Here is a 26,739-nt window from a genome sequence, read left to right on the forward strand (position 1 = left end):
CAATGGAAAAAAAAAGGGCTCTGAGGAAGCCCAGGATACCAGCTTAACACTGAGATCTCAAACACAGATCATGTAAAAAAAAAAGGAGACTATATATGTCTTTTCTAACGGAATCCATTTTCCCTTACAGGACTAAGATGTCCATGAGCCGGTCAACAGAACCGAGAGTCCAATGTGTGTGAGACATCCAGAGAAGGAACCATATGGGGGATTCCGGAACACCACTGATGGCCAGTCTACACGGACAAACCTACCAGGACGGCCAAGACCCAAAGGTGCCCGGAGCGATCCATTTCCTGCCAACCAGCGGATGACGACCCTGAGATGCACACATCAATCACCAACCCATTTTGTGTTTTCCCTTCTCATTCAAAGAGTTACACCCACATGAAGGTGTCTACACCCTTTAAACATAGATCCACAATCTGGATCCATCTCCCCAACTAGAATTACAAAACTAGATGGAAGCCATATTTCTTCAATATGTGGCGGTGGTGAAGTCTTTCAAACGACTCCCGGCATTTGAACACTTCACAAGGGGGGATTTGTTGTGAATTCATGAAGAAATATATTTTATATTTCCTGGCAGAAACATGAGAGATGCTTAGGCCTCAAAAAGCAGATGAACTGTTGTCCTTTCGTCGACCTTTAAGGAAAAATTAGACGCTCTCATGTTTTCCAAGTTTTACTACTACTTCAAATATTGAAGACTTTTACAAGCATGTATTGTAAGGAAAACTGTTGGAACAAAAAAACTGCTTTCGTCACAAAACAAGGATATATTTACATGGTATTGTGAATAAACAAAAGCTGCCACAGGACACAAGGTTATGCAGATAATTCTCGCCTAGAGATAGCCTCACTTGGCTAACCTATTGTGTGTAAGTGGTGGACTGTTTAAGTAGCTAACACCTTGGCTAACAAAACTCATTGTATGAACTTTTAGGATGGTTTAGACAAACAAGTCATTTCTAAACACCCAGTGAGAATGTTCAAGGTCCATCTCAACACGTTAGAGAGAATTGAATATTGTGCCAGTCAAAACTATTTTAAAGTATCAATAAGGTTATTATAAGTCATTCTAAACTATCTATTACATCGTAGGTCACAGAGACATTATAATGTGGCGTCTGCGGACCCAACAACTTTGCCATGAAGAAAATGTATATGAAAGTGTGATTTTATAAGTAGAAGTGTTTTAAGTAACGAATTAGTATTAGGAAAAACATATAATTATGATTATAGCTATAGAAGACTGTAATCTGTGCAGAGAAAAAAAACAAATATTCAGTGAAAATACCAGAAGTTATACAGGTATCCATATAGATAATGATTTTTATGTAGTATTGATGAAATATATAACAATGTGTGTATTTCCTAGATAGACCAGTTTTACAGATATACATTTATAGAGATACAGTTATATAACCAAGTTATGTAATGATGATTAATCAAACTTATACCGAGTGTATTTTACATTCGACCGAGTCCCAGAATATTTAAAGGTATATACTATCCTTACCATTATACACCTTATGAAAATAGAACGTATTAATTTAAAAGGATGGACTCAAAACACGTGTGAGACACCTGGTGGTTGAAGGTGGTATTATTTGAACTCACTAAATTTCCAGAGGAAGTTAATCATTACGTCTCCTAACCCAATGGGAAGTGAGCCACCTCCTTTTGGGCAGAGTCATTATAATTTTTATGGTCTTATTACCTGAAATTGTATTTAGAGGCAAGGAAGATGGCAGATAGGGGGAGGACAGGAGGAAGAGAGCTCAGGGGGAGAGCTCAGGGATCCACCCTGAAGGGAGGACACTGGGAGACACACAGACTCCCAGACTGACACTCATGCACCATGCATGAATACATATCCTTACATTCATGAAGATTCCTCAACACCTAATACTTAGAACTCGGAGGTCACAAGAAGTAAATCCTCTTTAGGAGTATCCATTTTGAAACTACGGCAGCCATCTTAACTCTGGTAACCAGCCAATAGGAACTGTAGCCATCTTGGAATGGGTAATTATGTCATGTTGATTTTATCTTGTATGTTCTCTCAAATATTGATATGTTCTCTCAAATATTGATGTATTGAATATTTTACAGTGGATAATCATTCTCCCGAATCAATAACCGCCTTGTAAATTTTTCTCTAAAGATTAACATTTTTCATTATATTTTCCTTTTTGCATAGTTGCCACATTTATTGACAAAACAAACGTCTAATTTATTTCACAATTTTAACCACTTACTTACCTGCAGCAAAGTAACGGTTGCATGTGTGAAATACAGACGTTCTGTTTTATTGTCAAGTTCATAAGGTTTTTGATTCTACCGAGAAGTTATCATGGTGGTATTAGGTCATAGTGACGGTACGCCCATTTTGCAAGTGTTTTTATTGATTTTCAAGACGTTCATGTAACGCAATCTGTATCTTAATTTCATGTGATTATTTGTGTTTGTTTACCAATAAATAACTTTTTCGTATGACCACACATCTCCGTGAATAAGTTTCACAAGCATAGACTGTGTCATATTGATTGATTTTGTATCTTAAAAATATCTTCGTTAAAAATTACTCAAGGATAATTATTGTGCGGGAAACCTGTCCTTAAAAAGGCACAACTTATTCTGACTGAATATTCACTGCAGTTTTAAGGAATACTAAAGGAGTCCTCCGACACTTGTCATGCTTTCCTCGCTGGTCAGGTGACTTGATTTCGGCTTCCCCTAGAATATCCATCTCAGTGCAACTTCTAAGGCAGAAGGTTCCGCCGCACACACAAGGCACATATATATAATAATAATAATATTACAGACAATGTTATATCTCTTCGCTCTTCAGGTGTTTCCATCGGAATGATGAATCCAAGTGGAAGTCTTCCTTCTCCTGTTCTTTGGCCAACTCAAGGAAGACCTGTCAGTAATCAAACAACAAAGACTAAGCACCTTCTTACCACACCTTACATTCATGAACATGGCCAGGAAAATCAAGAAAGTTAGTAATGATAAACCTTCTGTTTTTTTTTTCCTTGCCTTTGCTGTCACCTGAGACCCTTATTAGATTTTCTAAACATCTGCAATCCTACATAACAAAATACATCACAGTGTTCATTGGATATCAGTGCCATTACCTGCTCCAGGGTGGACTGGGAGAAGCTGTACTCCTCGATGTTATACGTTTGTTTAGCTGTGTAAAGAAAATACACAAGATCACCGACCTTCGTACCGTTCCTGTGAGGTTGTTCTCATTCATCTTCAGCTCCATTACCAACTGTATATTCTTACCATTCTCCAAGTGTAGGAAGGCCTGGGACAGAGACTGGACATTATCCATTGGGATCTTATAGACCAACAAAGAGGAGAACCTGCGGGGTAAAGACCAACATTCAATGGACACATCCAATCACTAAACGCAACAAATCCATAAAGTAAAGGTCATCCAAGGAGAACATGCGGGGTAAAGACCAACATTCAATGGAGACGTCCAATCACTAAACCCAACAAGTCCATAAAGTAAAGGTCATCCAAGGAGAACCTGTGAGGTAAAGACCAACCCTTAATAGACACATCCAATCACTAAACCCAAAAAGTGTATAAAGTAAAGATCATCCAAGGAGAACCTGCGAGGTAAAGACTGACATTCAATGCACACATCCAATCACTAAACCCAACAAGTCCATAAAGTAAAGGTCATCCAAAGAGAACCTGCGGGGTAAAGACCAACATTCAGTGGACACATCCAATCACTAAATCCATCAAGTTCATAAAGTAAAGGTCACCCATCACCCATCATAGTCATGCAGTATTTGTGTTCTGCTCCTTTTTCATGTATTTTTATGTGTTGTAGTAATATGCATCAGATTATTATTGCTCTGTTCTATGCTGACATCTAATGGCAGTTTTTGGGCCACTACAACATGTTTACTATGTGATTTTGGTATCTCCCTCTGTTCCCCCCCTCCCCCTGTTTAGTGCTAGTTCATACGTCCCAACTTTTTAAAATGGGAACCAAGGACACCTAATAGCAAAGGTATGTAGGCATAGGACACACCCCTTCTACACTCCCTTAAAGGAGAATTATAAAAAAAATGATTAGTTAAATCCACAAGTGTTTTTTTTTTACCACTACTATTCCTTTAAATTGGCTTTTTACATTTTCAAACGCAGCAATTTAAAAATTGGATGAACGGTTTAGCACTGGGGAACACTTTTTGAAAGATAAAAAGTTTTATATTATATTTTATATACAACTATATAGATGAGACTAAAATGAGGGTCAAATGCAGAGGAAAGAGGGACATCGGGGACTCTCCAAATCAGGGACAGTCCCTCTACAGAGACAGTCCCTCTAAATCAGGGACAGTCCCTCTAAATCAGGGACAGTCCCTCCAAATCAGGGACAGTCCCTCCAAATCAGGGACAGTCCCTCCAAATCAGGGACAGTCCCTCCAAATCAGGGACAGTTGGGAGCCAAGCTAGTTAGTTCAGCTAGCTAGCCCCTCCCCATTTCTTCCATGCTCCCTCACTCAGAGTTAGTATTTCCCAGAGGCAGGGCTTAGGAACGTCCAGGTCTCTTGCACTTCAAAAGATTAGAAAAACATCCTCTGTACTGCAATCAGTTGGAGTAAAATTGTGTTGGATTCAACTTCTGATTCTTATTGAAGAGCTACGCTGCCTGTGGATGGTGCCAAGTCAGCAGGGGATCATACTCTCTGGACAGACTGGGTCTAAGGAGGTATGTCAATGCATAAAGTGGCATTTGAATCAGAACAATTTAATTTAAGAAGTGGATAAAGGAGAGCTTATGATATTTACTTACAGATCTGTCTGTATATGGGCCCAATTATTAAGGGGATCTAGAAAATTTTGTGGTCAGTTGTTGCTGAGATCTAGGGGTTCCCTACCACTGTAATTCTGTTGTTTCCCAAGATCTAAGAATCTGTCATCTAAGGGATATGTTAATACTGAGGATCAATCATAAAAGGTGAACCAGCAATCAGTCAATGGAATTAGGAGGATCAATCGTTACTGGAGGTCTTAGAAAATTGCCCAGAATCAGCCGGAGGTCTTGGAATATTGCCCAGAATGAGCCAGAGGTCTTGGAATATTGCCCAGAATGAGCCGGAGGTCTTGGAATATTGCCCAGAATGAGCCGGAGATCTTGGAATATTGCCCAGAATGAGCCGGAGGTCTTGGAATATTGCCCAGAATGAGCCGGAGATCTTGGAATATTGCCCAGAATGAGCCGGAGGTCATGGAATATTGCCCAGAATGAGCCGCATTACCTGTCCTGCCTGGCGGCTTGTGGGAAGAGGCGGAGGACCTCCTGGTGGATCACATCAACCTGCTGCGTGTCCTTCAGTTTGATCTCCAGGAGGTAACCTTTACCAAATTTGCTCTTCAGATGTTGGATGGATCCGATACACCTGGGGGAGGAATGCTGTGAAATATTAAAGTGTACTTAATGGAAAAAAAAAACAGGGTTTTTATTGTGGTCTGTGAAGACTCATCCACCGTTGGTCCTGGTGACCCTTCTCATCACCCCAGAAAGTAAAAGGAAATCCTAAATTTCAGAATTGTGAGATGAGGGCAAATGTTTTGATGGGGACAAATGTTTTGGTGACAACTGTCTGGAAGGGGAATCCCCCTCACTTTGGGGAGATTTCCTCTCACAGTTGTGTCTCCAAAACAAGGACTAAAGGGAAATCTCCCCAGCAGAACACAGAACAAGAAAACAAATTAAAAAAAAACTGGTAGGGCTTTAAACTTTTCCTACATTACAAAACTTAAAATAAGTTTTAGCTATACATACACTTTAACCCATTCCAAAATAAGAATTAAGAGGAACCGAAGAACTGTTGCAATGTTTCCATTATAAAAACTGCCCTGCCAATGGTTTTCTCAACTTTTGCATGAAAATAATGATTCTAAATGGCAACAAATAGAAAATTGTTACATTCCGCCGTTACCTTTTCTTTGTTATTTTTGATTCCTGTAATAAAACACAACAAATTCTTCTTGATGCCAAAATATAAAACGTCTTGGCCACAATAGGGAGAATTTTCTATAACATATGTGCCAATAACTGGTGTCTGCAGAGAGGTCTCCACCTCCAACCTCTGTGACACCAGAGCTAAGTAATCTGCATTAGATTATCCTTCCTCATGTCTCTACCATGACGTTTTTGAGTTTTATGGAATGAAACCCCCATGACACAGGTATATTGGATCAATGTTCTAACGACCATACATGCAAGAAACCCTGATTTCCTCTGTGTATTACGAGCTTCATAAAAGTTTCACCTGACTCAGTCTTGGCGTTATTATTTCTCACCTGAGTTTTCCGGACACCATAATTGCCACGCGGTCGCACACAGCCTCGGCCTCCTCCATACAGTGTGTGGTCAGGATGGCGCCCCTTTCCCGGTTCTTAAAGGCTGCTCGGATGGCTCTCCTTGAACATGCAAGAAAATCCTAAGGTGTCATACCTTTGTATAATGCATGTGGATGTAAATACTATAAATGGAGGAGACAGACGTGACTACAAGATCAGGATGATGGGCACTAGCGTTACAACTGCACACTCGTAAGTAACCAAAAAAATGAGGAGCGCTATTCTAATTTCTTCAGCTCAGTCTGATGTCAGAAGGTCATGGGGCAGCAAGGACAACCAATCAATACATATTAAAAAATAAAGTTAGCGCAGCGCAAATAAAAAACAGTCAGTCCATAAACACATATAATGAAACCAAATGGGTTCTCAAAACGTAGAAGACGAAGACACCTTGTGGGAAGAAAGATTCCAATCCACTGAATGTTCTGAGTGACAAATCCTCCACCAACAAGTCAATATTTTTACCAGATATGGTGGACCTCTGAGCTAACAGAAGGTCAGAAGTGCTTGTATCCACAATGGGATGGTGACAGTTGGTCGGTGCAGCAAAGGAACCAGATAAATCCAGGGCGGGATATAAGTAAAATAGACACGATCTAAGTGCTCTCCGTCATGTGCATTTATTCAAATAATCCATAGTAAAAACCTCTTCTGGCCGTAACATAAAATAACGCTACATGTAACGATGATAAGACCAGTAAAATACAGCAGTAAGAAACAGCGGTATGCCAGAGATGGCAGCGGGTGACGTCCGCAAGATAGCTCCTCCCCCGTATGCATAAGGTCCTATGACTTCATCAGCAAAGGACGTAACGCGTACGGGGGGAGGAGCTATCTTGCGGACGTCACCCGCTGCCATCTCTGGCATACCACTGTTTCTTTGCAATGTGCCACAATAAGAATCAGGGTCTATAAAAATTAAGATAAAAGCAGAGAACTGCTTTAAGGTATTAGCTCCTTGATCAACTTGTGACAAGACTCACCAAAGCCTTTGTTGTCCTTTTGGGTCCAGACCAGTTGAAGGTTCATCCAGGAGAACAATGGTGGGATTACCCAACATGCTGATGGCAAAACACACCTAAAGAACAACAGAGATCTAAAAGGACAATTCTGGCTTCTACTATGTTGGCTTAAAAACAAAATTGGCAACATTATTGACATGTAATGTTTATGGAAACTGTATGAATTGGTGAGGAGATATGTGGCGGTTTCCTCACCAGGGAACCATTTGCAATTGTTTGGAATATGACCACTATAACTGACCATGCCTCCATCCATGATCTAAAGTCTTAACCTGGCAGAAAATGTCTGCTCTCAGTTGCCTTACATGTGCAGAATAATTACAGATATTAAGAAAGGTGATAAAATGAATGGATTTATGGACATGCTTAATGATGACTCAGGAGCCAAGGAGTGTTTAACCTCCATTATTATAAATATTATGGACACCTACATTAACAACTATCATAAAATTACTTATGAGCTCCTGGACTGGTAGCTTTATGAAAGCCTTTCCAATGTGGGCTTTACAGCTCCAGTTAAATTCAGTGGTTTTCAGGGCAGACTTGGTGGAGATGGGAAAAGCCCAGCCAATCATTTGACATGGTGAAGTTTGGATCTATGGGGGGTATGGTCTTGGCCAGCTCTGCAGATCCTCCTATGCTATCCTGAATGTATGAACACATCTACTCGATTGAGTTTGCTAACACAGTCCAGGAAAATAACTTACCTTTCTGGAGACCCCGGCTGACAACTTCCTGGCAGGTTTGTTGAGATGGTCCTTCATCTCCAGAGCTTCACTCACCCTGCAGACCAAAGCATGGAGACATAACCGGAAGAACAGACTAGTTATGATTTATCAACCTGTAAGTTTTATTAAGATGTAGAGATAGAGGTTCATTGGGAAAATCTCTGTAACGTAATGATTGTACACAGATGGCTTATCAAGGCTACATCTGAGCTGAGCTGTTAGTAGCCTTATATAGCTGAGGTCTTGGGTTTCGTTCTGATAAGGCCACTGTTTGCAGTATGTTTGCATGTGTTTGTGGGATTTTCCTTCAGGTCTTGTTTTCTCCAACCACCTAAAAGCAGAACAATGAAGCCAACATCCCAGTAGGTGTATATAAAAAAATTCCGCTCTAGAAACACATATAAATGAGCAGCAGTAAACAGTGCGACAACACCAATCATAATAAAGAAAAATTATAAACTGCGCTAAACAAAAAATATTAGGTAAGGTGGAAGTGTTGCCTACCACCAGCAAATATTGATAGAATTATGAGAAGCAATAATAAACACAGAAAAAGTCCAAATCTTCAAAAGATAGTAGGATGTTCAGCTTAATTGTAGGTAACAGTCCAAAATAAGCTATGATTGCCCTTACCAGAACTTCAGTGATAATGAGCGGATGGCATAAAACCCTGCCAGGGCCTTAGGGATAATAAACCAGTCAGCACCTTCCGTTTTCAGATTAAAGTCCCCTCAATGGATGCAGGAGAAGAAACAAACAGAAAAAAACTGGCCATAGTGTAGTATATCAGATGCTTAGCATGGACAAACAAACATACCAAACACCCTGGTGAGCACACAGGAACAACCAAAAAAAAAAAAAAAAAAAAAGGGGAGGGAAGTGAAAAAAAACCCCACCACCGTGGCTGTAGATTGTGAAGTACCTGGCAGTCAGGTATCCAAATTGTGATCTCAGCAATATCGCCAAAGGTGTGCTAGAGGTTATTGAAGTGGAACTACTTGAATTAGAGTGAGAAAGTAGATGCAGACGCTTTGGGTATCCCAGTAGGTGGGACTGTCAAGACCAAACAATATGGAGGACAGCAGTGGAAGTGGAGTCATACAACTTCTGATCTGCATTAAAAAGAAATCTCAGTGCACAAGTTACCTTACCGTTTAATAGCACAGTCTGTGTCCTCTTTATTCATGCCCTTTACAGCGGCGTAGATCTCCAGATGTTCCTTCACGGTGAGGTTGGGCCACAGAGAGTTGTGTTGGGGACAGTAGCCCAATGCTGCAGAGTCTTTAGTCCTATGGGGGTCTCCTGCATTACCCAGCACCACCTGTAGGAGGCAGTCAGTGAAGGTGCTTAAAAGAATGCCAAGCTGGACATTTGCACCAGGCTTACTAGTAATGGGGCCCATAATAACATTTTTAAGGAAATGCTTTTAGGTGAATCTCATATGTTCAACCAACCATCTATGTAGGGACATTAACCTTTTTTTATAAACACTAGTTGCTAAATTGCTTGGGATCTCAGATTTTTTTAACGTTTTCTTGCCTGTGGATGTATTTGTGATAGTCTGTCATGTTTTATTGATTGCATTTTGGTAGTGCAGTGTTTTCCAGGAACCCTTTTGCTTTGGTCCGTCATGGTCATAGTGGGTAAGATTTCCCTCGAAATCCTCTATACATGAACCCTGAAGACATCCACTCCATGCTTCTGTTACCTCTCACCTGTCCAGCTGATGGTTTTATCTCCCCTGCCAGAATCAACACAGATGTGGTCTTGCCGGCTCCGTTGGGGCCCAGAAGTCCCAGGACTTCACCTTCAATATAAAAAAACAGACAAAAGTGATATATTGATATTTATAAATCTCTGAAATAAGAACTGTCTGCTTTCCTCCAAGCAACCAATTGGGCTCTTTATTTAATTCTGCTGCACTGGAAAGAAATGATCTGGGTGTTTAAGGGTAAAGTATCTCCATTACTGCAGACTTTAATCTGAAACGTTGTGATGTTAAATTATGGAAAAAGAGAACATAACCTTTATATCAAACAGACCAGCACTGTCATGTGGACTCTCTTTTGCTTCTAGTTGAATTAAAATTGGATCATGGACGTTGTTGTGCACATTTCCAACCACACATGGGGGTTTGGGCCACAAATTTCCAACCACACATGGGTGTTTTTGGCTGCACATTCCCTGTGGCCGACGTCATTGAAAGAAACAGAAATGAACAGAAACTGACCTTTCTTGACGCAGAACGAGGTGTTACTGATGGCCGTTCTCTTCTCCTTCTTCCTGAAGTGTCCACAGATGCCTGACTTCTCCTTAAACTCTTTCCGCAAACTGTCCACAAGGATGGTTGGCCTCTGGAAGTGTAAAAAAGCACAAGTTCAATGTGTGATTGGGTTCTGAAGGACATCCTATTGTCATGACATTTGGGCCAACACAAGAAGAGTCTCATGTGACTGCTACAAAGTTACTAAAATCTATAGCTTCTGTTAATATTTTTATCTGTAGAGTTATACTTCTAGGTCAGGCTAGACCAGACATTTTTAGCAAGGGTTCCTCCAGAGGTACCTTGAGTTGTGGCTGATTGACCTCCCATTTGGTAGTGCAGTTCTAATTCCAGGACTGACACCATTTGGCAAAACCAACATTGTAAGGGGGGCATTCTTCCCTCTGATCCCAGATACATTAATTTTATCAGGGGTTCCCTGAGACCTGGAAACAATTAATTTGAGGGGTAAAAGAGTTGAGAAAGTCTGGTCCATACAGTACCTTTTGTAGACTTCTCCTTACATTAACACAGTGCTACTAGATGGGATACTCTGTATAATTTGACAAAAAATTAGCATAGACTGACTACGGCCAATCGCCCCTGCTCAGCACCTCCTCTCTGGCCAGACAGCAGAGCAGCCACTCCCGCTGCCAGCTTGATTGGAAATTTCAGATGGTGTGCAGGACATGATGGGATAGTTATCATACAGGCGTGTAATGTATATTTATATGGTGGATTTGCGTTTAGCAATATATTACCTCCTCCTCCTGATCTGTTGTTTTCAAAGTGTTAACCCTTTCTTTCTCAGCAAGGACCTCCTCATCAGCATCATCCAGCTGCTCAGGATTCTGGGTAAATGGATGTTCTCTCTTGGTGAATCTGAATGAAGAGAGGAAAGTGTCAGATCCGATGCATGGGACCTGTTAGTTACATAGTTACATAGTTACATAGTTAGTCAGGTTGAAAAAAGACACAAGTCCATCCAGTCCAACCATAAAAAAAAAAAAAAACGTACAATCCAATATACCCAATACTATACCCACAGTTGATCCAGAGGAAGGCAAAAAACCCCAGCAGAGCATGCTCCAATTTGCTACAGCAGGGGAAAAAATTCCTTCCTGATCCCAGAGAGGCAATCGGATTTTCCCTGGATCAACTTTACCTATAAATGTCAGTACCCAGTTATATTATGTACATTTAGGAAAGTATCCAGGCCTTTCTTAAAGCAATCTACTGAGCTGGCCAGAACCACCTCTGGAGGGAGTCTATTCCACATTTTCACAGCTCTTACTGTGAAGAAACCTTTCCGTATTTGGAGATGAAATCTCTTTTCCTCCAGTCGTAAAGAGTGCCCCCTTGTCCTCTGTGTTGACCGTAAAGTGAATAACTCAACACCAAGTTCACTATATGGACCCCTTATATATTTAAACATGTTGATAATATCCCCCCTTATTCTCCTCTTCTCAAGAGTGAACAAATTCAGTTCCTCTAATCTTTCCTCATAGCTGAGCTCCCCCATGCCTCTTAGCATTAATTTCTTTATTTCCCATATACAAATGAACAGACACACAATACACTACCTAATAATTTTACATTGTAATGGGAGTATGAAACATATACAACATACAAGGGAATTGTATCAGAAAAAGATAAAAGCAAATGCTAGGTAGAGGACATCACTTACAATGTTACAATGTGTTGGATGGTGAAATATAGTTCACATGTGAATAGTTATGTTTAACAAATGGTGGAGTACAAGAGTCTACATAATGCACACAGATCAAGTACTACGACATGGACTATACTCAGCATTTGGGGGACTATTGTCTTCATCCAGTAGAGGACTGGGCACCATTGGGCTGGAGGGAAAACACAACATAGTGGCCCATTTTTGGTGGGGTTGGATTTCTGTAGAATAAAGAATGTATATACCACGCGAAGAGTGCCATGGTGCCACAGTGATTGGTGGGCATGGTGGGGGGGGGTGATACTTTGGGACGTGGTTTATTGTGATACACTTTTTCACATCTTCCAGTATTGGCTTCCATTGTAACCATCAGCATTGAGCCTCAAGAATGGAAGGACCTTCCTCTTCCAGGAGCTGCAATCCCAGGTTTGAACAGGGTGCAGGTAACCATATCACAACCAGCAGAGTTGACCCTGAAATTTGGGTGAACTGGAGATTCAGATCGAGTTTAATGAATTTAGAGGTCCTGAGTCAAGTCTAAATAATTTTTGGCAGTTTGATTCCCAAAATGCTTTGGGAGAAAGGAACCAAAGGCTGGTTCTACCTTATGTCTTCATCTGCTTTTACCTGACCGCTCTTAGCTTGACTGCCCCCAGGTCAGCCTCCCAAACCATTGAGCCCCATTTGTCATCATTTGCTGCTCTGTAATACACACTTTCTTGGAGCCTGGTTCAGATTACCTTCGACTTCTAAAGGACTTTGGGTTTAGAATTTGCTGATTCTGGAGATGTGTAAATTTTTTAAAAGTTTGGCTGAACCACAACTGAAGTTTTGCCATCTCCAATGTCCAGCATGTGTCACTGACTGGTGGTCCCGATGTCTGAATGGTGAAGCTTCTCCACTTGGGGCCACCAACGTATAATATGATTATATTACAAGATTTATATAGTTGTACCAGTTTAAGCAGCGCTTTACAATGTTAGGCAGACAGTACAATTATAATACAATTCAATACAGGAGGAATCAGAGGGCCCTGCTCTTTAGAGCTTACAGTCTAATAGGGCGTACACACGGTCAGACTTTGTTCGGACATTCCGACAACAAAATCCTAGGATTTTTTCCAACGGATGTTGGCTCAAACTTGTCTTGCATACACACGTTCACACAAAGTTGTCGGAAAATCCGATCGTTCTGAACGCGATGACGTAAAACACGTACGTCGGGACTATAAACGGGGCAGTGGCCAATAGCTTTCATCTCTTTATTAATTCTGAGCATGCGTGGCACTTTGTCCGTCGGATTTGTGTACACACGATCGGAATTTCCGACAACGGATTTTGTTGTCGGAAAATTTTAACTCCTGCTCTCCAACTTGTGTGTCGGAAAATCCGATGGAAAATGTCCGATGGAGCCCACACACGGTCGGAATTTCCGACAACACGCTCCGATCGGACATTTTCCATCGGAAAATCCGACCGTGTGTACGGGGCATTAGAGGGAAGGTCAAAAGATACAATAAGTAATAACTGTAATAACTGTGGGGGATGGGCTGATGGAGATAATAAATGTACAGTTGTTTGGGTGGATGCCGGATAGGCCTCTTTGAAGAAATTAGTTTTCAGGGATCGTCTGAAAGTGGACAGAGTAGGAGATAGTCTGAAAGATTTAGGTAGGTAGTTCCAAAGGATGGGAAAGGTTCTGAGAAGTCCTGGAGGCACGCATGGGAGGAGGAGACAAGGGAGCTAGAGAGCAGGGGGTCTTGGGAGGAATGAAGAGAACAATTTGGTTGGTATTTTGTGACCAGGTTAGTGATGTAGCTGGGGGCAGAGTTGTGGATGTCTTTGTAAGTTATTGTTAGTATCTTGAGTTCTATTCATTGGATGAGCGGAAGTCAGTGGAGAGATTGGCAGAGAGCAATAGCAGACACAGAACGATTGGTAAGGTTGATGAGTCTGGCAGCAGCATTCATGACATACTAAAGGGGGGGATAGCCTATGTGAGGGTAAACCAATGAGAAGGGAGTTGCAGTAGTCGAGGTGGGAGATGACCAGGGAGTGAATTAGCTTTATGGGGTCATTGGTTAGGAAGGAACGTATCTTGGAGATGTTGCGGAGGTTGAGGTGACATGATTTGGACAGTGATTGGATGTGGGACCAAAAGGATAGATCAGAGTCCAGGAATACACCTAGTACCTTGGGGTGGGTTAATAGTTGAGGCGTTGATTTTGACAGAGAAATCAGGGGAAGGGGCACACGGGGGAGGTTTTTGACAGGTTGCGTTTGAGAAAGTGGCGTCACATCCAGACTAATACAGTGCCTTGAAAAAGTATTCACACCCCTTCAAATTTTCCAAGGAAAATGAAAATTGGGTTACAAATAAATCTGTGAAAAGTCAAAAAGAGTCAATACTTTGTAGAACCCCCTTTCGCTGCAGTTAGAGCTGCAAGTCTTTTTGGGGATGTCTCTACCAGCTTTGCACATCTAGAGAGGGACATTTTTGCCCATTCTTCTTCGCAAAATATCTCAAGCTCTGTCAGATTGGATGGAGAGTATCAATTTTCAAGTCTTGCCACAGATTCTTATTTGAGTTTAGGTCTGGACTTTGACTGGGCCATTCTAACACATGAATATGCTTTGATCTAAACCATTCCATTGTAGCTCTGGCTGTATGTTTTGGGTCGTTGTCCTGCTGGAAGGTGAACCTCCGCCCCAGTCTTAAGTCTTTTGCAGACTCTAACAGGTTTTCTTCTAAGATTGTCCTGTATTTGGCCCCATCCATTTTCCTATCAACTCTGACCAGCTTCCCTGTCCCTGCTGAAGAAAAGCACCCCCACAACATGATGCTGCCACCACCATGTTTCATGATGGGGATGGTGTGCAGTGTTAGTTTTCCACCGCACATAGCGTTTTTCTTTTAGGCCAAAAAGTAAAATTTTGGTCTCATCTGACCAGAGCACCTTCTTCCACATGTTTGTTGTGTCCCCCACATGGCTTCTTGCAAACTGCAAACAGGACTTCTCTTTCTTTCAACAGTGGCTTTCTTCTTGTCACTCTTTCATAAAGGGCAGATTTGTGGAGAACACGACTAATGGTTGCTCTGTGGACAGATTCTCCCACCTGAGCTGTGGATCTCTGCAGCTCCTCCAGAGTTACCATGGACCTCTTGGCTGCTTCTCTGATGAATGCTCTCCTTGCCCGGCCGGTCAGTTTAGGTGGACAGCCATGTCCTGGTAGGTTTGCAGTTGTGCCATACTCTTTCCATTTTTGGATGATGGATTGAACAGAGCTCCATGAGATGTTCAAAGCTTGGGAGATTTTATATAACCTAACCCTGCTTTAAACTTCTCCACAACGTTAACCCTGACCTATCTGGTGCGTTCCTTGGCCTTCATGATGCAGTTTGTTCACTAAGGTTCTCTAACAAACAGAGGGCTTCACAGAACAGCTGTATTTATACTGAGCGTAAATTACACACAGATTATTATTATTATTATTATTATACAGGATTTATATAGCGCCAACAGTTTACGCAGCGCTTTACAAGATTAGGGAGGACAGTACAAGTACAATACAATTCAATACAGGAGGAATCAGAGGGCCCTGCTCGTTAGAGCTTACAATCTAGAAGGGAGGGTCAAGTTATATAAAAGGGTAATAGCTGTGGGGGATGAGCTAATGGAGAAAATAGTGCAGTTGTTAGATGGAGGCAGGATAGGCTTCTCTGAAGAGGAAAGTTTTCAGGGATCGCCTAAAAGTGGATACATTTGGAGACAGTCTGACAGATTGGGGTAGGGAATTCCAGAGGATGGGCGAGGCTCGGGAGAAGTCCTGGAGGTGGATATGGGAGGAGGTGATGAGGGAGCTAGAGAGCAGGAGGTCCTGGGAGGAACGAAGAGGGCAATTAGGTTGTTATTTTGAGACTAGGCTAGTGATGTAGCTGCGGGCAGAGTTGTGGATGGCTTTGTAACTTATTGTTAATATTTTGAATTTAATTCGTTGGGCGAGTGGCAGCCAATGGAGGGATTGGCAGAGAGGGGTAGCAGACACTGAGCGGTTTGTAAGGTGGATGGGTCTGGCAGCAGCATTCATGATGGACTGAAGGGGGGATAGTCTATTTAAAGGTGAGCCAATGAGGAGGGAGTTGCAGTAGTCGAGGCGAGAGATAACCAGGGAGTGAATCAGGAGCTTTGTGGTTTCGTAGACTCTATACAGATAGATTCTAATTAAGTGACTTCTGAGGGCAGTTGCTTCCACTAGATTTACGTTAGGGGTATCAGAGTAAAGGGGGAGGGGAGGAGAAGTAGAATTGTAAGTGATGCTGAAGGTGGGGTGTGAGAGGTAGGATGTGACCCAGCAAAGAGAACAGTCATGGAGACCAAAGGAGAGGAGATTTTTAAGGAGGAGGGGGTGGTCCACTGTGTCAAAAGGCAGTAGAGAGGGTCAGGAGTAGGAGTTCAGAATAAATGTTGTATTACCAGTCCTGACCCAGGGGAGGAAATGTCTGACTTATTAAAAGCCAAGAGATGAGTCCACAGTGAGGTCAGCACCCACTCTTGGAATGTTTGCTGCGACTTTCCCTTTATATTTGGTCAACTAGCTGGCCATATCCACAATCATGTCTAGATAAATGATTGCCATTATGATGTACATTGTTCACCGACCCACCTGAATACCGGATCTTGTTTTAAACTTCTGCTTCCAATCCACCATTCCAGAAACCACAGAAGACCCCAGAGTATGATGGTTTGTGCGTACGGCTGAAGAGGAAGCAGAGAGAGTCAGAAAGCAGGCTTCTGTGCAGAGGCGGAAATTCTCACAATTCATACAAGTGGCAGTTGTTTGGCCCTCTATGTACTTCTTGTACCTGTTCACCCTCTATGAAGCAATTTAAAATTTCCCACTATGGACCGGTTTATTCAGCAATATTTTTGTAATTACTTAGGATAACAAGGTAATAAACACATTGATTTTGGGGACAAAATTGGTTTTATTTTTTAATATGTTTTGATTTTAATTTCTAGGTAATCTATACAAAAAAAAAAAAAAAAAAAAAGAAAAAAGAAAAATATTTCTAATTTTAACAAATTTTAGGTAAAAAGGTTTAAATATAAATAAAAAGTACACATTATAATTTATAAATGATGGTACTCTGTTTTAGAGTGACACTAAAATGATGTTTCTGGTACAAAAGCATGACAAAGTAACTGAAAAATTAAAAAGCTGTTTTTTTAATATGTACATTTTTGTGAATTTTCTATGCAATACTGACGTGAATAAATGATTGAATATGATTGTATTTTTATTTCTATTTTTTTTTTTTACCAATCAGCAGAAAAAAGCAGCTAAAGGGAAAATGGGGGAAAGAAGTACATTATGACTAACTAGGATTAATAAGGGGATAAATCAGAATACACTTTATTAAAAGAATAACTTAGTTTTACCTTATGTAAGGTTTATTTAACTAATTTCATATGTAGATCAAAATGTACACCTCTGGTCTACATATGAATGAAAAAAAGGTAAATATAGTAACAAAAGAAGTAAGTACAATGTAACCATACATTATATTAGTCAATGACACTTGCAGACTATTACTGAGGAAACTGGCACCAATGCTGGGGGTCATTATTGCAGAAACTGGCACCAATGTTGAGGGTTATTATTGCAGAAACTGGCACAGATGCTGGAAGTTATTATTGCATAGAGTGGCACCAATGCTGGGGGTTATTATTTCAGAAACTGGCACCAATGCTGGGGGTTATTATTGCAGAAACTGGCATCAATGCTGGGAGATATTATTTCAGAAACTGGCACCAATGCTGGAGGTTATTATTGCAGAAACTGGCATCAATGCTGGGAGATATTATTTCAGAAACTGGCACCAATGCTGGAGGTTATTATTGCAGAAACTGGCACCAATGCTTGGAGTTATTATTGCAAAAACTGGTGCCAATGCTGGGGGTTATTATTGCAGAAACTGACACCAATGCTGGGGGTTAATATTGCAGAAATTGGCACCAATGTTGGGGGTTATTATTGCAAAGCTGACGCCAGCCCTGTGTTTATTGATGCTGCCACTGACACCAATTTTGGGGGTTATTATTGCAAAAACTAGCACCAATGCTGGGGGTTATTGCAGAAACTGGCACCAATGTTGAGGGTTATTATTGCAGAAACTGGCACCGATGCTGGAAGTTATTATTGCATAAAGTGGCACCAATGCTGGGAGATATTATTACGGAAACTGCCACCAATGCTGGGGGTTATTATTGCAGAAACTGGCACCAAATCTAGAGGTTATTATTGTTCCAACGACACTGATACTGGAGGTTGCTATTGCAGAAACTGACAGCAATACTGGGGGTTATTATTGTGTTCAATGACACCAAGGGTGTGCAGTTTGCCATTTTTGCCCTGGGCACTATCTGACCTTATCCTGGAACTATATGAATAGAACACTGATCCCTGAGTGCCTCTGGTCTCTGAACGCTTCACAAGGTTTTTTTTATTGTGATCGGAGTGTTCCTTTACTTACAATCACCAGGTGGCCGTACACAATTGGCAGAAAATAGTCACGAGATTCATGAAGGTAAACCTAGGAAGAGAATATCATATCATTGTATTACACAAAGATTTCCAATCCCATCACTATACTAAAGTCCACCAATCAGAATCCTTGTTTAAAGTGTATTTATAACCAAAACTTTTTTTTTATGGGGAAAGAACTCTATCAGGTTTTTCATTATATCCTTGTTGGAAAGATTCACCCTCTCATCTGTTCTGGTGACTGTTGCCACTCACACAGGAAGTGATGGGAAATTAAACATTTTGAGTTGTCCCCATAACAGTTACAGAGAGAAATATTCTAATGGAGACACCTGGAAAATCCCCTCCTTTTGGAGAGAATTCCAATTAATCTTTTTGTGTAGCTTTAAGTGCAGAGAAGTCTCTCCAATGGGTTCTAAGCATCCCCTAATCCATCTAAAACTAAAGAACAACATTTTGGCTTAAGCTACACTGGGGTGTATAGGTACAAAATAAATTATCATAGTTGTTCCTCCATTGAAACTGCATTCAAATTCATTCCATGTGAATCAAATGTTTTCAGACTATATTCTCTGCAATTTGAATGTGGGAACACTTAGTAGCATACTTATTTCCTAATATAGTCAGCTCCATCTAGTAGTCATTGTGGTAGACAGGTGGCTGTATGCGATGCACACAGCCATATCTCTTGTGCTAATAAGCACTCATCTCCGTCTTAATGATATAACGTAACTTTTGATCGTATGTCTCCCCCTCTGGTTCCCCAGTAAACAGACATTACCACATTCTTACGTCCTCATCTCTGCATGGCCCCCTCACACTAGCCAGCAAGCCCTTTTATTCACACAAAAGCCTTCACAAACAGGAAGTGATGGTTCCAGCAGCCAATCACTTCTTACACGGGAAGTGACCTCACAGGATATGACCATATAAGGATTTAACACAGGATATGACAATGCAGAAACCCTTCCAACAGGGTTAAATACAGAACCAATCACAGACATGTATACATTCAAATAGAAATACAGTAGTGAAGTGTGCAGACGGTGGTGGGCAAAACCGTGCGGCAAGCACATGGCTTCGAACACAACCGTGCGCACACTCCCACTGTTACCAATGATGCGAGCCATAGTAAATTATGGCCCAGTGGGCCATAATTTTGTATGGTTATGCTATAGTTCTATGGTTCTATGCTATGGTTTTGTATGGTAGGCAGACTTGCTTACTTAGGAGTTGAAATGCGGCCGCCATGGAGTGGCCAGTTCCTTGGTGAGGCATAAACAGACATCCTTAAAAGAGCAAACAGATCCGCCGTGCCCACGGGAGGGTTTCCGGATCCAATGGTCTTCCACCAACGTCTGTATGTGCGAATACTCTCACATGAGCGTATTACAGCAAAACTGACACTGGGGGGCATCTGACAACATACATTAATAAAAACTTCCACAACATCATAATGCTGTATGGCCACTAGAGGGTGCCGACTATCATAAGAAATAAATATGTTCCTCATCGCCATCTAGTGTCCATAATGCAGTAAGACCACTAGATGGCTCTGACTATCATAAGAAATATGTATGCTCCTCATCACCATATCTAGTGGCTATGCATTGGTGCTCAACATGTGGCCCTCCAGCTGTTGAGGGACTACAAGTCCCTTGAGGCATTGCAAGGCATACAGTTACAAGCATAACTCCCAAAGGCAGAGGCATGATGGGATTTGTAGTTCTGCAACAGCTGAAGGGCCACAGGTTGAGCGCCCGTGGGCTATAGTATTGTATGGCCACTAGATGGCGCTGACTTTCATTGGAAATAAATATGCTCCTGAGTGTCATCTAGTGGCCATAAGACAGTATTTTCCCTATTTACACATTCGCTCTGCAAAGAATATAGCATGGAAACAATTGATTTTGCCCCATTCACACAGAGCTAATTTAAATGAAGTTTCAATGGATGAGCAGCTATGCAAATTTTTATATAAAATGCACCCTTTAAGTTTAGAACTTCTCAAAGATATCTGGTTGCTGTGAGTAATGATAAATGGTTTCCTTGAAACACCGGCCCCAATTTCATTTTATTATCTTCTACATGTACATCTTTGTGTTTCATATTGCTGGCATATACATAGTACAGCATGATTTACTGTAATAATGAGATAAAAACTTGCAAAAATAATGCTCACCAATCCAACCAAAAATGACAACAGATTGCTGGGCGGCACCAAGACCAAGAAGACGAAACATAATTCTTCTGAGAAGGTAATGAACAAATTAATTGCAGTGAATGCTATCGGGACGAGGGAGGACTGCAAGAGATGAGAAAATAAGAAAAAAAAATATTGATATATACAGTATATATAATCATACACCATAATATATCTATTACCATATATTTTAGTGTATTATTAGTATAATTTTTAGTGTATTACTATTTAATTACTGTACAACCTAGAACAACAAATCCATACAATTACTAAAATAAACAAAAACAATGCGTGTTAGGGCACAATCCTTAGATGATCAGATGTTGTCAGGGTTCTGATGGTGATGAAATGCGTTTTATGGAGCCGCGGCGTGTGACGTCATCGCGCGCCAGAATAGACGGGTGCCATCTTGTTGGTTTGAAACAAAGCCATATCAATATGCTGGACTTCTTTCATCGTATGTAAGTGCAATACTCTTATTGAATACTGTATTTTTGGAACATACTGCACAATGAGATGGTTCTGCAATTCCTTATGGCATGTTGCTTTTTGATGGCGATTTGTTCCTGATACTTGAAGATTTGGAGCAAGTGAGGTGAACCGGAGAACTTTTTTCTATGACTCGATTGACAAACCCACCCGGCAGACCATGCTTATTATGCAGCAACCACAGGTACTTGTGGTTGATCAAAAGCCTTTGCCTGATCCAATGCCAGGACATACCTTCCCCAGCCTGAAGCCCTGCACCACTCTAAGGCCTCCTGGACAGCTAAAATGGCTTTGAAGGTGCTCCTACCCTGGACTGAACAGTTCTGATGGTGAGAAAGCAAAGACTCTACTACTGACGATAGGCGCAAGAAAAGTATCTTTGCCAGCACCTTTCTATTGACATTGGGAAGGCTGATGGGGTGCCAATTCTCAATCATTGAAAGATCTTTAGCCTTTGAAAGAAGAATCACAGCTGAGCGCCTCATGAAACCTCTGCTTTCTAACCGCAGGCATTTCATGCAGTTGTGGGGTAGTTGCAGCGTGGCCCCATTCACTTAAACAGCCCTGAGAAGCTGCATTGCTTTGTTTAAGTGGGTGGTTGGGGTTGCTCAACCGCCTGCTTTTACTGCCCCCCTGCGTAACAAGCTCCATTTATGCATCTTCTACAGTAAAAGCTCCACTTCTGCCTGCTGGCATGTGGTGTCTGCACAGCTCACTGTACAGTCTCAGCGAGCCTTGGTAGAAGACGAATTAACACCCGTAGGCAACAGTTACATCATCCCAGACCAATCAATCAAGATGGCCGAAGATGTTGAACCTGGAGAAAGACCAGATGAAGATGGCTACGCTTTACCTGAGTTTCTAACTACCAGTTACGATGAAATTAACGCCAACATTTACCCATCCAGATTCCCCTTACACAATACACCTCAGCCCTGATGAACGAAGATGTGTACATAGCCTGGAACGTGTTGGATGTCTGTGGTCGGGGGCCACTTGCCCTGCACGTGGGGGTACCTTTCTCATGTGTGCACACTCATCAATGCCCAGAACTAGGCAGAGACTGTCTTCATGTGAGAATTAAACATTATGGCAGTTCCCTGACTTAGATATGAGCCATACACTGTGTGCAGTAATTCATTACACAGAGTCCTCCTGTAGAGTGCCATCCCATGTTACTTTACACTTTTCTTGCTGTATATTGCATCTAGAAGGGACACCGCTGAGCCTCTGTACCAGTCCAATGTACCTCTGCCACTTCACTCTCATTGACAGAATGGGGTTGTAACAGACCTAGCCAGGACAGAGGCTTTTGGAGGGGACTGAATGCCAGCCTCTTGCCGACTGATTATGAGCCCTGGCATTTGGGGGAACGGTGCTTGTTGTGAGCTGTATGCCTGGGGACCCTGGAAGTAATGTTACTTTGGATTCAAGTCCATGTCCCCCCAAAACACAAAACTCTGGGAACCCTGTATGTGCCATAGATAGTGACTAGGGATGAGCCGAACACCCCCCGGTTCGGTTCGCACCAGAACCCGCGAACGGACCGAAAGTTCGCACGAACGTTAGAACCCCATTGACGTCTATGGGACTCGAACGTTCGAAATCAAAAGTGCTCATTTTAAAGGCTAATTTGCATGGTATTGTCCTAAAAAGGGTTTGGGGACCCGGGTCCTACCCCAGGGGACATGTATCAATGCAAAAAAAACTTTTAAAAACGGCCGTTTTTTCGGGAGCAGTGATTTTAATGATGCTTAAAGTAAAAAAAAAAAAGTGAAATATTCCTTTAAATATCGTACCTGGGGGGTGTCTATAGTATGCCTGTAAAGTGACGCGTGTTTCCCATGTTTAGAACAGTCCCTGCACCAAATGTCATTTTTAAAGGAAAAAATCTCATTTAAAACTGCTTGCGGGTTTAATGTCATGTCGGGTCATGGCAATATGGATGAAAATCAGTGAGACAAACGGCATGGGTACCCCCCAGTCCATTACCAGTCCCTTTGGGTCTTGTATGGATATTAAGGGGAACCCCGCACCCAAATTAAAATAAGGAAAGGTGTGGGGCCACCAGGCCCTATATACTCTGAACAGCAGTATACAGGCGGTGCAAACAAGACAGGGACTGTAGGTTTGTTGTTAAGTAGAATCTGTTTGTAATTTTGAACATTTTTAACGTGTTTAGCTCCAGCCAAAAAATCTTTTCTAAGCTTTTTGGAAAACATAGGGAAGGGTTATCACCCCTGTGACATTTGTTTTGCTGTCTTTCCTCCTCTTCAGAAGATTTCACCTCACTTTTTTGTCCCAATGAAAAATGTTTTTTGAAAATTTGGGTTTTTTTGTGGAACAAGGATTGGAAAGCATCAGTGGAAAGGAGAACTTGTTTTCCCATATTAACTCTTACAGGAGAGAATTTCCCTTCCTAGGGGTAGATTTCATCTCACTTCCTGTTGTCTCCTTCCGTTTGCAAGTAGGAGTCGTTTGTAAGTTAGATGTTTGAAAGTAGGGTCCTGCCCTATATACTCAGCAGAAATTTGGGCCTTAGGTGTTGCTGTGGCCACAACACTGTAAGCCCTCACAGGGCCCTGCTGTGAAATATTAGATCAAGAATTGTAATTACATGCCCCTGTTGAACAGGAGCTGAAAAATTAGGCCTTAGGCACTGGTGCTGGTGCCACAACACTGCAACCCCTCACAGACACTCTAGTTGGAACGCAGGAACGAGCCCTGCTGCAAATTATTGCTTCAAAAATTGTAATTACACGCCCCTGTTAGACAGGGGCAGAAAAATTGGGCCTTAGGCACTGGTGCTGGTGCCACAACACTGCAACCCCTCACAGACACTCTAGTTGGAACGCAGGAACGAGCCCTGCTGCAAAGTATTGCATCAAAAATTGTAATTACACGCCCCTGTTAGACAGGGGCAGAAAAATTGGGCCTTAGGCACTGGTGCTGGTGCCACAACACTGCAACAAGCTATCAGCGTGATGATTGAGGAGGAAGAGGATAATTACTCAGGGATAGTCACTCAGCATCAGCATAGGCAGTCTTTGAAGGGATCTGAGATTTCAAAAAAAATTATTCGGTTACATCAGCATCAGGTGCTTGGTAGCTGGTGGTGATCCAAGACTCATTCATTTTTATGAAGGTCAGCCGATCGACCGAGTCGGTGGACAGACGCACCCTGTGATCGGTTACCACGCCTCCAGCAGCACTGAATGTGCGTTCCGAAAGAACGCTGGATGCAGGACAGGCCAGTAGCTCAATTGCATACTGTGCAAGCTCTGGCCAGTGATCCATCCTCAAGACCCAGTAACCCAGAGGATTTTCGGTGGGAAAGGTGTCCAAGTCTGATCTTGCCCCTAGGTATTCCTGCACCATGTAAAACAGACGCTGGCGATGGTTGCTGGAACCGATCATACCTTGGGGCTGCGGACCAAAAAATTGTCTGAACGCATCGGTCAGACGGCCACCTTCTCCACCGCTCCTTCTTTGACTGACCGAAGCCTCAGCAACACGTTGTCCAGAAACAGGAGTTTGTAACCTCCCAGTCTCTGGGAACGCGTTGCACAGACCTTTCTGCAAGGCCTCCCGAAGATGTTTCATCCTCTGCTCCCTCTGCGATGGCAAGATAAGGTCCGCAACCTTACCCTTGTAACGTGGATCAAGGAGGGTTGCCAGCCAGTATTGGTCCTTCTCCTTGATACCACGAATACGAGGATCCTTACGCAGGCTTTGCAGGATCAGGGAGGCCATGCAGCGTAGGTTTGCTGAGGCATTCGGTCCGGAGTCCTCTGGGTCACTAAGAACGACATGGTCCGCAGCCACCTCCTCCCAGCCACGTACAAGTCCATGTGTTTCTTGGGACTGATCCCTTAAAGACTGCTGCTGATGCTGAGTGCCAGGCTCCACCTCCATACTGACACAATCTTCCTCCTCCTCCTCTTCCTCCTCGTCCTCTTCCTGTGTGATCGGCGGGCACGCAGGAACACTGTCTGGATAAAGGGGGCCTTGAGAGCTAAGGAAGTCCTCCTCTTCCTGCCTCTGTTCTGCCTCAAGTGCCCTGTCCATTATTCCACGCAGCGTGTGCTCCAACAGGTGGACAAGGGGGACAGTGTCACTGATGCATGCACTGTCACTGCTCACCATCCTCGTGGCCTCCTCGAATGGTGACAGGACAGTGCATGCATCCCTGATCATGGCCCACTGGCGTGGGGAAAAAAAACCAAGCTCCCCTGACCCTGTCCTGGTGCCATAGTCGCACAGGTACTCATTTATGGCCCTCTGCTGCGTGTGCAGCCGCTGCAGCATGGCCAACGTTGAGTTCCACCTGGTGGGCATGTCACAGATTAGGCGGTTCTTGGGCAGGTTAAACTCCTTTTGGAGGTCCGTCAGCCGAGCACTGGCATTATATGACCGGCGGAAATGCACACAGACTTTCCTGGCCTGCCTCAGGACATCCTGTAAGCCCGGGTACCTGCCCAAGAACCGCTGCACCACCAAGTTAAGGACGTGAGCCAAACAGGGCACATGGGTCATTTGTCCCTGTCGGAGGGCAGAGAGGAGGTTGGTGCCATTGTCGCAAACCACCATTCCTGCCTTAAGTTGGCATGGCGTCAACCACCTCTGAACCTGCCCCTGCAGAGCTGACAGAACCTCTGCCCCAGTGTGGCTCCTGTCCCCCAAGCACACCAGCTCAAGCACCGCATGGCATCTTTTGGCCTGCGTACTTGCGTAGCCCCTTGAACGCCTACGGAGCACCGCTGGTTCCGAGGAAGAGGCCATGGAGGAAGAAGAAGAGGAGGGGGTGGAGGAGAGAGGTGTGTCACAATCAGCATTTTGGAGGCGTGGTGGCGGAACAACCTCCAACACTACTGCACCTTGTCCTGCATCCTTCCCAGCTGCCAGCAGAGTCACCCAATGCGCCGTGAAACTTAGGTAACGTCCCTGTCCATGCCTGCTGGACCATGAGTCAGCGGTAATATGCACCTTACCGCTGACCGCCCTGTCCAGCGAGGCATGGACATTGCCTTCCACATGCCGGTAGAGAGCCGGAATCGCCTTCCGTGAGAAAAAGTGGCGTTTGGGTACCTGCCACTGAGGAACCGCACATTCCACAAACTCACGGAAGGGGGCAGAGTCTACCAACTGAAAAGGCAGCAGTTGAAGTGCTAGCAATTTTGCCAAGCTAGCATTCAACCGCTGGGCATGTGGATGGCTGGGAGCAAACTTCTTTCGGCGGTGCAGCAGCTGGGGCAGGGAAATTTGCCTGGTACAATCTGACGTCGGTGTACCAAAAGCAGATTGCCCACAAGTACTTGGCTGTGACACACCTAATTCTACACCTTCATTCCTCTCACTGAAGGTCTCAGAGAGGACTGAAGGTCTAGTGGG

General features: G+C 42.9%; 1 protein-coding gene across 2 annotated transcripts in view; it reads right to left on the bottom strand.

Moving 5' to 3' along the window:
- Nucleotides 1-1,317: 1,317 nt before the first annotated feature.
- The window catches only part of LOC141113849 (ABC-type organic anion transporter ABCA8-like), an 85,723-nt gene continuing 60,301 nt past the window's right edge, over nt 1,318-26,739 (bottom strand). For both annotated transcript variants that reach the window (XM_073607169.1, XM_073607168.1), the window contains 14 exons: nt 20,839-20,961; nt 18,646-18,705; nt 16,776-16,867; nt 11,183-11,303; nt 10,389-10,512; nt 9,874-9,965; nt 9,310-9,479; nt 8,138-8,213; nt 7,392-7,486; nt 6,349-6,468; nt 5,301-5,441; nt 3,301-3,380; nt 3,147-3,202; nt 1,318-2,929 (listed from right to left, as the gene is read on the bottom strand). In XM_073607169.1, coding sequence (XP_073463270.1) covers nt 2,837-2,929; nt 3,147-3,202; nt 3,301-3,380; nt 5,301-5,441; nt 6,349-6,468; nt 7,392-7,486; nt 8,138-8,213; nt 9,310-9,479; nt 9,874-9,965; nt 10,389-10,512; nt 11,183-11,303; nt 16,776-16,867; nt 18,646-18,705; nt 20,839-20,961 — 1,443 coding nt within the window. In that variant the 3' untranslated portion in view covers nt 1,318-2,836. The remainder of the gene's footprint in view (nt 2,930-3,146; nt 3,203-3,300; nt 3,381-5,300; nt 5,442-6,348; nt 6,469-7,391; nt 7,487-8,137; nt 8,214-9,309; nt 9,480-9,873; nt 9,966-10,388; nt 10,513-11,182; nt 11,304-16,775; nt 16,868-18,645; nt 18,706-20,838; nt 20,962-26,739) is intronic.

The sequence above is a fragment of the Aquarana catesbeiana genome, linkage group LG12 (assembly GCF_042186555.1).
Source record: "Aquarana catesbeiana isolate 2022-GZ linkage group LG12, ASM4218655v1, whole genome shotgun sequence".
NCBI classification, from domain to species: domain Eukaryota; kingdom Metazoa; phylum Chordata; class Amphibia; order Anura; family Ranidae; genus Aquarana; species Aquarana catesbeiana.